Raw genomic sequence first — 13,451 nt, 5'->3', positions numbered from 1 at the left:
GGTCACTATGTCTGTTTTGTATAATACATAAGTTGTGTTCTGTAAGGAAGGGTTTTGAGGTGCTACAAGAGCTTTGATGAAAGAATATATGGAGGAAAGACAAATTTAATTAAGGGGAACTGAATGCTAACATCAAACCTTGCAATCTTAGCTGTCTTAAATGATGCATTTACTGAGCAAAAACGTAATAGTAATATAATTTCATCACAGTCACAGAAAAAGTTGGAAAAGAAGCTTTAGATGTAACACTCTGTTCTGGTCTAAACCACATCGATATTTCAATTGTCAGTTCACCACTGCAAGCATTTATCAACATTATTTTAATCTGGTTTTTCTACCATCTCTTCTGCTTTTCTTTTTTTAGATTGGTTGTCATTTTCTAAGCTTAGAAGCTTTTCAATTTCATTGATTTGATTTGTTACCGAGCTCTGCCAGTCATCTTCACCAGTAGAAGACACAGCCAAATCAGTAGTAGTTTTAATCTTGATTGCCTGAAAATGGCTTTGTAGCAGAGTTGATTTCAGAGGCTTTGTTTTCACCTAAGAAATACCAAACTTGTTTTACTACTGAAATTATTACTCATTTTCTAAGCAATCATCAAGTTTAAAGAAAATCCTTAAGCCTCTGTAATTATGAGTATGTGATAAAAGCCACCGTTTTCTTGGCTAATTTTCAACAATTACCTTAGTAATTTTGGCACCAAAGAAACTATTTTAAAATGTGAATTTGTAGGCTTATATAGATAGTAGTTATTCAAGATCCCTAATGTATACCAGGAATACCACAAACGTTTTCTTAAAGGTTAGCTTACATTGAAAGAAAAGATTTAAAACAATGCAGATAAAAATCTGTTTTGTCTTCTACTCCCCTTCCCTTCCCAAACATGTCTATGTTTTGTAACATCTATCAAAACCAGGGGGAAAATTTTAAATGCTAATGGAAGCAAACTGACATATAAAAACTGCCTTTTACTTCACGTTTCCTTCTATGCCTCAGAGCACCATTGTTGGAGAAACAGGAAAGAGCAATGAGGTATTTGGAAGCTGGCATGTTTTCAAGGCACCACACTGGGTCATACTTCCAATACTGTGTTAAATAAGTTTTTCATTTTAAGGTTTTTTTCTGATTATAAAATAATTACTGGAAATTTATAAAATAGAGAAAAGTGTAGAGAAACTAAAAATCACTAGTAATAGTAATCCACTATCTAGAGGGACCTGTCAACATTTTGGTATTGTTTGCTATTAGTCTATTTTAGCATATTTGACCATTCTATAGAATTTTATATCTTGCTTTTTCCCTCTGTGAGTTATTTCCTAGATCATTAAAATTTCTCATAAGCAAATGTCAGTGCCTGCAAAATACTTTTTATGGATGTGTGATAATTTAACTATCCTATTGTTAACATTTTATCATTTTCTATGTTGGGTTAAAAACATTCTTAACATTTCCCTCTACTCTTGAAAGAGCATGGCTCCATCATATTCCATGTTCCATAACTTAATATATTGTTGGACATTTGAGTTGTTGGAAAACGTTTACTGTTATAAATTAGGCTATAATGAATGTCATTTGTTCATAAATCTTTGTGAATATCTTTGAGTACTACCTTACATTAAAATCTTTTCCAGTCTGATAACAGTGGCATATTTGTAACGTGTTTTCAAAGTAAGATTATATAGTAATAACTTTTTTAATGAGTTTAAATGTTTACATTTAATCTCAGTTCCCTAAAGGACTTCTGGATTGCTCTGTTTGGCTCCTGAGAATTCTGGTCAGCCACCAGTCCCCTCAGGGTCTTAGCCTCTGATCCTCAAGGTGATGCTGGGTTCATATTTGTCTGATTGCCTATGTTCTTACGAAATAACAGATGAAAAAAAAAGTATCGGTGCAGGACCACCAAGAAACCTTAAGTTGTTTAACTTTTGTGGGCCTCAGTTTTCTCATCAGCTTCTTTTAGTTATAAGATGCTATTACTGTAAAGAGTAACTGGTAATGGATAAAAATGCACATAAATGTATATTTTTCATAATGTCTGGCATGTAACTGTTCAACATACCTTGTGTAGCTCAGGGCCAAAATGAATATACGTTATCCATGTGACACTGAGACCCTGCTTCCTAAATGCAATGGGGAGTATGCCAGTCTCATGCATTACTGAGAACAGTTACGGAGAAACAGACCGAATCCAAGTGCAGGTTGCTGCTGATTTTGGAGTAAAATGATTGATGTTCTGTATGACATAATGGTCCTATTTTGCCAATGAAATGTTAGAAGCATGTTGGTGCATTTGATATCAAGTACAAGTTACCCAATTTTCCAAAATCCTGATTCTTTGACTTTTAATCTTGATAAAGGAAGGAGACATTTACACATATCTGATTTAGTTTGTTTCCCTTTACCTACTTGGTGGGAGGGGTAGGAACAAGGATTGGCTGTAGAGAGAAACAAGATGTAATTTTAACAAAACTTGTCCTATTTAGCTTAACTTACGTTTTGCAGCCTGCAGCAGTAATTCTAAGTTACAGGTATGTTGCCACATATCTTTGCTCCTTCATTTCCTTCTCCTTATAAAAATCACTTACCTCCTGACCAATTTTTGCCTGACGCAGAAGATTTACTCTTCGGCCTAAGGCTTCCCCTAGCCTGGTACAAGTCCTCTTTAAGCCTTGCGGTTGCATTTTAAAATGTAACTTAAATGAACCTAATATCACTGGATGTGTAAAATAAGTGGCTTTTTTTGCTTATTCTGGCCCCTCTCTGCCATCCTCATTCCTGGGTATAATCAAGATTGCAGCAGGCTGCCGACCTAACCCTCTCTAAGAATAAAAAACACTCTTTTCACGTTCGTTGCTCTGGATCTATAGGGGAAAAGTGGACTAGCTCATAATAACTACCCAGAATTTTACAGGATTGATGTGGACAGTATGCATAAAAATGTTGAAAAATGGAAGCTTATATTCCCTTTCTGGCTATAAGTCTTCACAAAATTCACTTCATTCAGAACAAGAGTTGGCAAACTTTTCTGTAAAAAGCCAGAGCAAATATTTTTGGCTTTGTGGGCCAAGTGGTCTCCCTCACAACTGCTTGATTCTGTCATTGCAACACAAAAGCAGCCACAGAACTATAGGGAAAGGAATGGGTGTGGCTGTGCTCTAATGAAATTTTACTAAAGCAAGGCAGTGGGCTTCGTTTGGCCCACTGGCTGTCATTCAACAGCCCCTGATGTGGAAGAGTGTAAATAAGCAAGTAAACAGGCATCATAAAGAGACTGGATTGGCCTGGTTTAATCCAGGGATCAAAGCATTTTCAGTAGACTAGGCAGAGTTGATCTGCTTTTAAATTTGTTCCACATTAGATGTTCATTGGTAATCAAGCTTCAGCTGGGACAATGATACATAACATAGTGCTTGATGCCTAGTGAGGATCACTTAGCTAAACAAACATTTAGTGTTTTACATACACCAGTATTTTGAGAAGAAATGTTTTCTATTATGAAAACTGAGAAAGTTATGTAGCATGTAACTAAGAGCCAAGATACCTATTCAAAGTCCACTGCAGACTGTTCATAATGACTTTGGGAAATTATTTCACATTTGTGTCACTGCCTCATCTGTTTTTAAAGATGTGGGGCTTTGTGGGAATATCTCTGAAACAGTTTTAAATTCTATATAATTTCTTAACATTAATTAGAAAAGGCATTAGGGGGACTTCCTAGGTGTTGCAGTGGTTAAGAATCTACCTGCCAATGCAGGGGACACAGGTTCGAGCCCCACTCTGGGAAGATCCCACATGCCAAGGAGCAACTAAGCCCACGCGCCACAACTGTTGAGCCTGCACCCTAGAGCCTGTGAGTCACAACTATTGAACCTGTGTGCTGCAACTACTGAATCCCACGCACCTAGCGCCCGTGCTCCACAACAAGAGAAGCCACTGCAATGAGGAGCCCATGCACCACAATGAAGAGTAGCTCCCCCCTTGCCACAACTAGAGAAAGCCTGTGTGCAGCAACAAAGACCCAAAGCAGCCAATAAACAAATTTAATAAACTAATTAATTTTTAAAAAAGGCATTAGGAATTAGATACAAAGAACTTCCCTATTGGGTTTATTACAAAAATGCGTTTGAAAGGGAGATGTGAAATTTCCATCATACCCTTAAACTGTTTGAAAATAGGACAATTATCTTAGAAGTATTAAGTATTCAACCCAATTAGAATGGGTATCTACTTTTGATATTCAAGCTTCTTTTTGCTTTACTTTGATTCTATGACGTATCCAATTAGCTAAGGTCAGAACTTAGATTTCCCAGTGCCCAGCCTACTGTGCTTTAGTTATAGTTTAAAGATTGTACACTTGCACATCAAGCTGAAACAATTTGTTTTTGAGCTCAGTTATGCAAAGGTGGAAAAAGTAGATCCTGATTTTAGTTTTAACTTTCCCAAAGGGAGAGTTATGCTATCTGACTTGAGGTTTCTTCAGTTTAAAAATGGAAATTAAATTAGAACCTGTTCGTTGTTAAGGCTTTTCACTTTATATGTGCTAAAGAGAAAGTTGTTTAATGTGCATCCCTAAAATTTGAAATATACGGTGACTATGCAGTTGTTTTTTTGCCATCCTTCCTAACCTTTTTAGGTTACCTTTTAGCAGTTATACCTGTAAATGCTTTTTAGACTTTGAACAATACAGACTTTTTTGCACTAGAGTTTTGCACACTAAGTTAAAAAACATAAATTTTCCAAAAGAAAAGCCTGTCAGTTGTAGTTAGTTGCTTTTCCTACAACAAATGGACTCTTGGAGCCATATAATCTCTACAAATACTTTAACATTTATATCCATACTCTATATCATATATTTATGAATATTTGATCCTTTCACATACGGTGTTTTAACTGAAATCATTTAAAGTGGACAGATTCTTCCTCTGCGATAGTTTCCCAAAATAATGTAAATTAACTTAAGCACTATTAAAAACAACTGAACTTTATTGATTATTTAAAGCATCTTTCATTAAAATTTAAAATGCTCAAATGAGTGAACTATTTTTTTAATAGTTTAAATAAATGCCACTATTTCTAAATTTAGGTGAATAAAAAAATATAAGTACATAATACACTACCTCACACTCTCCTTCCCAAAACAGGCTGGATTATATCTATTTGATTTATACACTGTGACTTTTTCCTGCTGTTTTCCATCAACCTTAATTGTGAAAAATGGTGCCATGTTGCCCTCTTGATATTATTTTGAAGATCAGTTAGGTCTTAAAGCATCCAGATGCATACAGTTCTACACATATCTGTAGAATTAGCTCACTAAGGTCTGCTCGGCAATATTTTTAATTGACTTACATGTTCTGTGGGAAAAGAAGAATCATAAAAAGTCTTTGCAATTGCATTCCTCTCATCACTGGGCTCTCCCTTGGGATCTGGATGGATACTCGAGTTATTCAAAGTGTCAGCAACTCTGTTAATGCTGGTAGTATCTGGTTAACAAAGAGGAAATGACAACTGAATTTTATTCTCCAGGCACTCATTTTAGTGACTAAACTTGTTTTTCTCTGATCCTATGCTTTTGTATTTAAAAAGATACAATTTCTATTTTCTTCTTACTTTGAACACTCGTTTCCATAGACTTTGCTCTTACGTTAGGTATTTCATTTCAGAAAACGATTTTTTTATTGCTTTCTAAAACCTGCTGATTTCACATTAATATTAGTGACTGGTATAAATATCTTCTAAAACAATATAACATACATTAAAATGTTACCCTTATTCCTCTGTTTTCTGCACTGCCTACACACATAAACATTTATATAGTGAACATCTTACCAATTCAAAGGGAAAAGTCTGAACCAACTGAAAGTCAGATTTGTAAAATATATTTAAAAAGAAATTAGCCATAATAAAAAAATCCAACAAGGGGATGTCTAGTAGGGGGTCACTGGGCTTTAATAAATAGATAACAGTGATTTAGAGAAACATGTCTTTGAAGGTTAAAAGATATCTAGGAATATCTTTTATAAGTTGTATCTTCTATACAAGTTGAATTTCTATAGAATTTTAGTCATTTCTCCTTCCATCCTAATTTATATCATTGAGATTTAATTTAGAAAAAAGGACATGTGAGAAAATGGTAAATGTTAGACCAGTCCATTGACTAACAGCATTAAACTAACTGCAGCATTTGACAGACAAAATTAATGGAATCTTAATACATTTTATTATATCAGGAAAATTATAGTTTGTGAAATGAGATTTTACAGTGTTTTGGTGTTTTCTAGTTTTCCCTACATTACTTATCCATTCATACCAGTAAACAAGATACTACCACTTTTTCGTTTTAAAATTTTCTCAATTTCCTTTTTAAAAGACGCCTGTTAAGTCAGAGGGCCATACAAAGCTTTCCTTGTAATCCATATTTCTTTACTGGGTCTAAATGCATATTGTTAAACAGGCAAAGTTCCCTTAAAATCTAAGACTGTCTTTAACAACCTCAACAACTTTAACTATGAGACTGCTATTAGCAAAATAAACATTTTTATCATGATCATACTTCTTAAACAATAGTTATCTTTAAGTTACATTTATACAGCACCTATATATGTACTGTATTTCTATTTTAAAATATCTTTAATACTAAAATTTTCAAATACACAAAAGAAGTTATGAACCTCAATGTACCCATCACCCACCTTTAGTACCTTCAATATTGTCATGTGTATTTCATCCATTTACTACTCTCCCTATTTTTTTTTTAATTCTGGAGGATTTTTAAAGCAAAACTTGCACATTGTTATTTCATGTGGTGGTTTTAAAGAGTAGAACAGTCTCTACTATCTGAAATATTTAATATTTGAATGTATTAATATAGGCATATAATTATTAAGGGATTCAATTTAAAGTATTTCAAACAATAAATATCAATGATATGAAAGGTATTAATGTTATACCTCACTATTACTTGCAAAACAAAAGAACCAAGAGCTGGGTATGTGGTGCTAGTGAAGGGACAGATAAAAATAGAAAAATTAAGGAAAGGGAAAAAATTGGGAGAAGAAAGTGACAACATAGGAGAGAAACTAAAACATGGTTCTGAGAGAAGGAAGTTTGGGTTTTGGGGTTTTGTTTTTTGTTTTTTTTTTTTTAGTATAGAAAGAAAAGGAGTAAACATGAACAATGACAGAAGCCTTATCAACAACTTCACTCCATTTGCTCTAAGAAAGTAACAAAAAGAGTCTTGGATTAGGTTGATGTTCCTAATTTAAAATTAATGACCCAGACTTGTGCTCGTTTTTGCTATTTTCAGTTCTTTGATAATGAAAAGGATTTTTTTGTTTTTAATTTCCAAAATGCAATTGACCTATGTACGTGTTGATAATACTGGTTCAGATTTAGGTGAAAAGAAGTCTACTTCCATTTAAATAAAACCTTTCCTACTTTTACATATATATTAATACATATAGGGAGTCTTTTAGGTTTAGGCAAAAAATACTTATCTGTAGAGTAATATAAATAAATTTTTACCAAGAATAATAAATAGAAGTATAAATTTTAAAAGAATTAAAACATAAACCTTATTTTCTTACCTGGTCCAATATCCTTCCTGGCATCATCCACACTAACATTTTTACAAAGTGTCATCGAAACCATCTTTTTGTTTTCTAATAGACCTATTGGTCTCTTCTTCAGCAACAAAGGAATGCTAGATGTTGAAGTGCTCACTGTTTGACTTTCAATTTGATTTACCTTTGACCAAGAACTGGGGTCTAAAAAATTCACATATACTAGAGTTTTCTCAGTTTTTTTATCTGAAGTTGAAAGATCAAAGGCTGACCTTCCACTTCTGTTTACTAAACCTCCAGATGGCTTTATGTGAAATGAACATGATTCTTCCAGCTGTCCTTCACTGTAAGTTTTTCCCGAAACAATGTCATTTAATGACTCCCTCTTCTCTGTGCTATTTAACAATGTATGCTGTCTTTTACTAGGGAAGAGGTTATTTTTTTTTACTTCAGTTATCTGATTCTCATCAATCTGACTCTCTTTACTGAAAAACCATATTTCTGTGGAAGTTTTCACATGAAGAGCAGTTTTCATATCTTTGGCTTGGAAAGCATCTATATTCTCATTGTTAATCTGAAGACTGGAAACAGTCACACTGTTTTCTAGATACCCCAAACAGCCCTTAACTTGACTGCTATGCATATCATTCACATTTTCCCCTACAGCTCTTTTCCCAGGGCTTGAGCTGGGTGTCACCAATAATAGGCATATTATCAGTTTTATCTGAATTCTCTAAAAGTACATTCAAATTGTCACTGAAAACAGAAGAAATAGGGTGGCTGATTGCTGTATCACAGGGAATAGTTCAGGTTGCTCGGAAGTATCATCACCAACTTGCTGAAAATCTGAAGTTTCTTTTAATGGCAATATGCTTCATTCACTTTTTTTATTTAACAGTTTAATTGTCCTATTATTATCATCTAACATAACATTACTTGAATCCTGTAAACTACATTTCTGACACTGGACAAGATTCCTTTTTACATCTAGAGATGAATTCAAATCTGCTTTGGTTTGGTGACTATTTGTAATTTCCTTCTCTGTGGCACTTTCTTGAGTCCCTGGAAGCAACCTGAATTGTTGTTTGAATGGTTCATCTACGGAAACATCTTTTTTATGATTTGTATTGCAAGCCATCTCATCTAAAATACTGTTAAATGATGTTCTGTTATTTTCAACCCCCAGTTGTACATCTGCATGGTGATGATCTAGTCCTTCAGTTCTTTCTAGGTATATCTTTTCTGTTTCTATTGATACATCTGCCACTAAAGAAGAAATATTTGGTGATTTAAATTCTGTACCCCCATTATCTTGTTCCAAGTCCACCTTGTCTTTTATTTCTGTAGTAACCACTTTTATAAAGTCAGTAACATCCAAGGTTTGTCCCTGACTACCTAATTCTTTTTTGAGGATTTTGCTTAGGGAGATTTCACTGTGATTTTCATCCTGAGGTACAATTGTATCAACTTCCTCCTTGGGGCTTTTTTCAAAAAGCTGTAAGTCTGTTGTAATGAGAACACAGTAAATTTGGGGGTTATACACTAAGGCCTGCTTCTGTAAGACATATATTAACTATTTTTATAAAAACGTATTTAGCTTTAAATATTTCACTGGAAAGTTATTACACAAACATAATGATGCCAATTTTATATAAATATTGAGTTCCCTTTAATAAGCATGCTAAAATATTTGGCTCTACTCACATTAAATTTTTATTTCTTAACAGTGAAAGTATTTTTGGTTTAAAAAAGTTGAGGGCATTACAAAATGGTTATTTCTCAAGTCTGCTGCTTCCTTTTGGGCATACAGTACAATTCCATATAAACACACAGCTGATAAGATAAAAAATTAATTTACACTAACATGTCATATTGTAATTGCTCTTACTACCTAAATGCAGAAATTGCTAGCTGGTTTCTTCAAGACTAACAATCATCAATTTTTCACTCACTACCTTGTAAATATTTTTTAAATTTGGACAAAATGTATAGAATATCTACTTAAGATATTAATTTTATTCATCTGGGTTTTAACCATAAATTTAAAAAATTTCAGTATAGTTACAATAATCTGGACTACAAATTTAGGGCATGAAGGGTCTTTTTAATCCAATCATTCTCTCTACAACATCTCCACCAAGTGGTTGTTCAGCCTAGGTTTGAACACCTTCAAACTACCTTCTTTAAACCAGTCTTTTCCAATATGGACAAATTAGTCAATTTTTCAATGGTTACAGAAAGGTCACTTGAACTAAGGAAAGTGCTCTGGAGTCTGGTCATCAAAAGGTTATTGGTAGTTCAGAGAACATTCTCAGCAAAGCAGTGAAGGCAGAAACTAGAATGCAAAAAGCCAACGAATAAGTGATGAGAAGAGAAAGCAAAATTGTATTTTCCCCCCAAATATTGACTCTATTAAAAAATAGCTCAAAAGACATACAAGTCCTTTTGTTAAAACACATACAAATGGAAAAGTATTTCTCCAATTATACTACTGGGTCCTCAAAGCAAAGACTGTAATTGATATTCCCCTAAAACAATCAATATAAAAATTTTAAAATATCAATATAACCTTAGGTTACCTTCATCACCTATAATGATTTCTTCTATAAATGGGCCTTCTTTCTTTTCTTCCTTTTCTCTGTATTCAGTGTCTAAACAACAATTTTCAGTATCTTCTTCCCTTATTTCTTGCCCAGAATTATATTTCTGTATGATGGTGTTTTCTGATTTTTCCACTGACGTTTCAGTATTTACTTCTGGAAGATTCTAGTATAAAATGGAAAAGATTCCTTTAATATAAAAACAGATTGTTAAAAAGTATAAAACATTTGAACAAACTTTGCTCTTTGAAAGCCAAATGATTTTGTGACTAAATTTAATATACTACTCTTTGTAACAAGATCACTGTAAGTTCATTCCGTATAGTCTATCATATTTAAATATAATGGAGAGCCTTAGATGTTTTCAAACATGCATTCCACATTATTATATAATACCACATATTAAGAACCAGTCCTTTATTGAAAGCAAAGTAGTCATGGCAGGCAAATTGTTTTGAGTGTTTGGTATTTATATGTATCTTTATAATAGTGAATCAATAAAACATCTTTTTATTCCCCCTAAATATTAAGCACATATTACATGGAAGCACTGCACTTAGGCTTTGAGATACAATGATGAACAAAATATAGTCCTTATCCTCAAAAAAATTATGATCCACTGGGGAAGATAGGAAAAAAGATGACAGGCAATTTTAATATAGATGGGATAAGGAGGCACTCCAGGGAGAACAAATGGCATTTACAGATGTTAAAATCAAACAAAATTATAGTCTTTTCATGTGGTTCTGCTTCATGGAACTACTTGTGAGTTACTTCAGCTTGAGCTTAGATGCTGGGAGAAGAATGGAGAGAAATGAGGCTTGAACTAGGCTAGGCCTTCAAGGGCCCAATACAGCATGCTAAGGAATTCCAGCTCTACCAGGAAGTCAATGAGAAGTCACTGAAGGATTTTAGAGAAGGTGATTAATATGAGCTGATTGGAAAGACAATTCTGGTTGCAGTGGACCAGGGTATTGTTTCCCAAACTTCACCGATTAAAACCGGCAATAAGAAATAAATATGTTTTACAACACAATGAGCATACGAAGTAACACCAACTTAATGAGATACATTCTAATGTTTTCTATGCTACATTATTTAATTTCATTTTTAAAAGAATGCCAGTCATAAACCACTAGACTGATTTCCATGAACCACTAACAGGTTGTACTTAGAAATCTGAAAAACACTAATGAATTAAGGGAAAACACATGAGGCAGAGAGCTGCATCAGAAGAATGCCACAGGAGCCCAGGTGACATCAGTAAAGATAAGAGCCTGAATAGATTCATAAATTATTTACTGAGCTGTTATCAACTGTTGAATGATAGGATATGAAAACTGAGAGGAGAGTCAAGAGTAATTTGCAGAGTTCAGATCAGGTACCTAGGTGACTGGTGGGTGTTATTTACTGAGCTAGAAAACAGGAGTAGGAGATCTCGAAAAAAATATCTCAAGTTCATTTTAAATCTCTTGAGTTTTAAGAGTTAGTAACACAAAAAGGTGGAGATGTCTACTGAACATTTAGATGTACAGATTTGGAGCTTATGAGAGAAAACTGACCTGGAAATGTAGACTTGAAAACCACTGGCAGATAGAGGGCAACTGAAGACATACAAGTTGATAAGACTGATTAAGAGTATATTTAAAGAAGAAAGAGGATAAAGAATAAAATGCTAATGAAAATCCTCAAGGAAGAGGCCGGGGAAGAGAAACTAGCAAAAGAGAAGTTTGCAAAGGAGATGGAAAAAAAAAGTATGGTGTCACCAGGAGCTTTGGAGTTGGATAAATATAGGTTCAAATCCTGTTTCAGTACCTATTAACTGTGAAATCCTAGAAGGATACTTATAGAGTTGACCCCGAACAACATGGGTTGAACCGCACGGGTCCAATTATACACAGGTTTTCTTCAATAGTAAACACTACGGTACTACACACCTGCAGTTGGTTGAATCCGTGGATGCTGAACCATCAATATGGAGGAACTGCGTACATGAAGGGCCAACTATAAGTTACACACAGATTTTTCACTGCTCCGGGGGTTGGTGCCCCTAACCCCTGAGTTGTTCCAGGGTCAACCATTTTAAGAGTTATCCATTGCTGTATAACAAATACCTCAAATTTGGTGGTTTAAAACAGCAAATATTTATTATCCCATAGTTTTGACGGGTCAGGAATTTAGGAATGGCTTGGCTTGATGATTCTGACCCAGGTCTCTCATGAGCGTCTAGTCGAGCTATCATCTGAAACTTTAACTGGAGCTGGGGGTTCTTTCAAGAAGGCTCACTCACATGGCTAGCAGCTGTGCTGGCTGTTGGGTGGAGTGCTTCAGTTCTCTTTCATGTGGCATTTCATCCTCCAGAGCCTCTCTTCACTATGTGGCCCCTCTAGCAGGATAGCTGGGACTTCTTCACATGGCTCAGAGAGAAAGAGAGACAGAAAGAGAGGCAGAGAGACAAAGACAGACTGAGAGATAGAGAGCGTGTTCACCCAAGACAGAAACCACAGTCCTCGTATAACCTAATCTCAGAAGTCTTCTAACACTGCATCACTACTGCTATAGTCTATTAATTAGAATCAAGTTACTAAATCCAACTCACACTCAATGGAGGGTATTACAAAAGAACATGAATACCAGGAGGTGGGAATCATTTGGTGCCACTCCTCAGTATATATCTTCCAAAAATTAATACCAGAGATTCAAACAGATGCCAATGTTGTATGCCAATGTTCACAACAGCACAACAGCAAAAGGTGAAAGCCCAAGTGTCCATCAACAGAAGAATGGACATACAAAATGTGGTGTATCCATACAATGGAATAAAAGGATGTCATAAAAAGGAATGAAGGGCTAAAACATGGGTGAACTTTGAAAACATCATCTAAATGAAATAAACCAGACAAAGAGGACAAATACTGTGCAATTCCATGTATATAAAATATATAGAACAGACAAATTCATAGTCAGAACGTACATTAGAGGTTACCAGGACCTGGGGAGAAGGGGAAATCAAAAGTTATTGACTAATGGTTACACAGTTTCTGTCGTGGATGATGAAACTTTTGGAAGTAGATAGTGGTGATGATTGTACAACATTGTTGTAATTAATGCCACTGAATTATAATTAATTCAACTGAATTGTAATTTTATGTTTAAGCAATTTTTTTAGATGAAACAAAGTTTGTTGTTTATTGTGATAAGAACATTTAACATGGGATCTACCCTTTAATAAGTTTTTAAATGCATAATACAATACTATTAATTGTAGGCACAATGTTATACAGCAGAT

General features: G+C 34.4%; 1 protein-coding gene across 1 annotated transcript in view; it reads right to left on the bottom strand.

Moving 5' to 3' along the window:
* Nucleotides 1–12: 12 nt before the first annotated feature.
* Nucleotides 13–13,451, bottom strand: part of CCDC73 (coiled-coil domain containing 73) — a 103,865-nt gene continuing 90,426 nt past the window's right edge. Inside the window, 6 exon segments of the mRNA XM_057749219.1 lie at nt 13–539; nt 5,350–5,483; nt 7,587–8,272; nt 8,274–8,364; nt 8,367–9,065; nt 10,142–10,328. Of these exon segments, the coding sequence (XP_057605202.1) occupies nt 321–539; nt 5,350–5,483; nt 7,587–8,272; nt 8,274–8,364; nt 8,367–9,065; nt 10,142–10,328 (2,016 nt within the window). The 3' untranslated portion in view covers nt 13–320.

This window comes from Hippopotamus amphibius, chromosome 9 (assembly GCF_030028045.1).
Source record: "Hippopotamus amphibius kiboko isolate mHipAmp2 chromosome 9, mHipAmp2.hap2, whole genome shotgun sequence".
Lineage (NCBI taxonomy): Eukaryota > Metazoa > Chordata > Mammalia > Artiodactyla > Hippopotamidae > Hippopotamus > Hippopotamus amphibius.
This window is presented reverse-complemented; position numbering and strand designations above follow the sequence as displayed.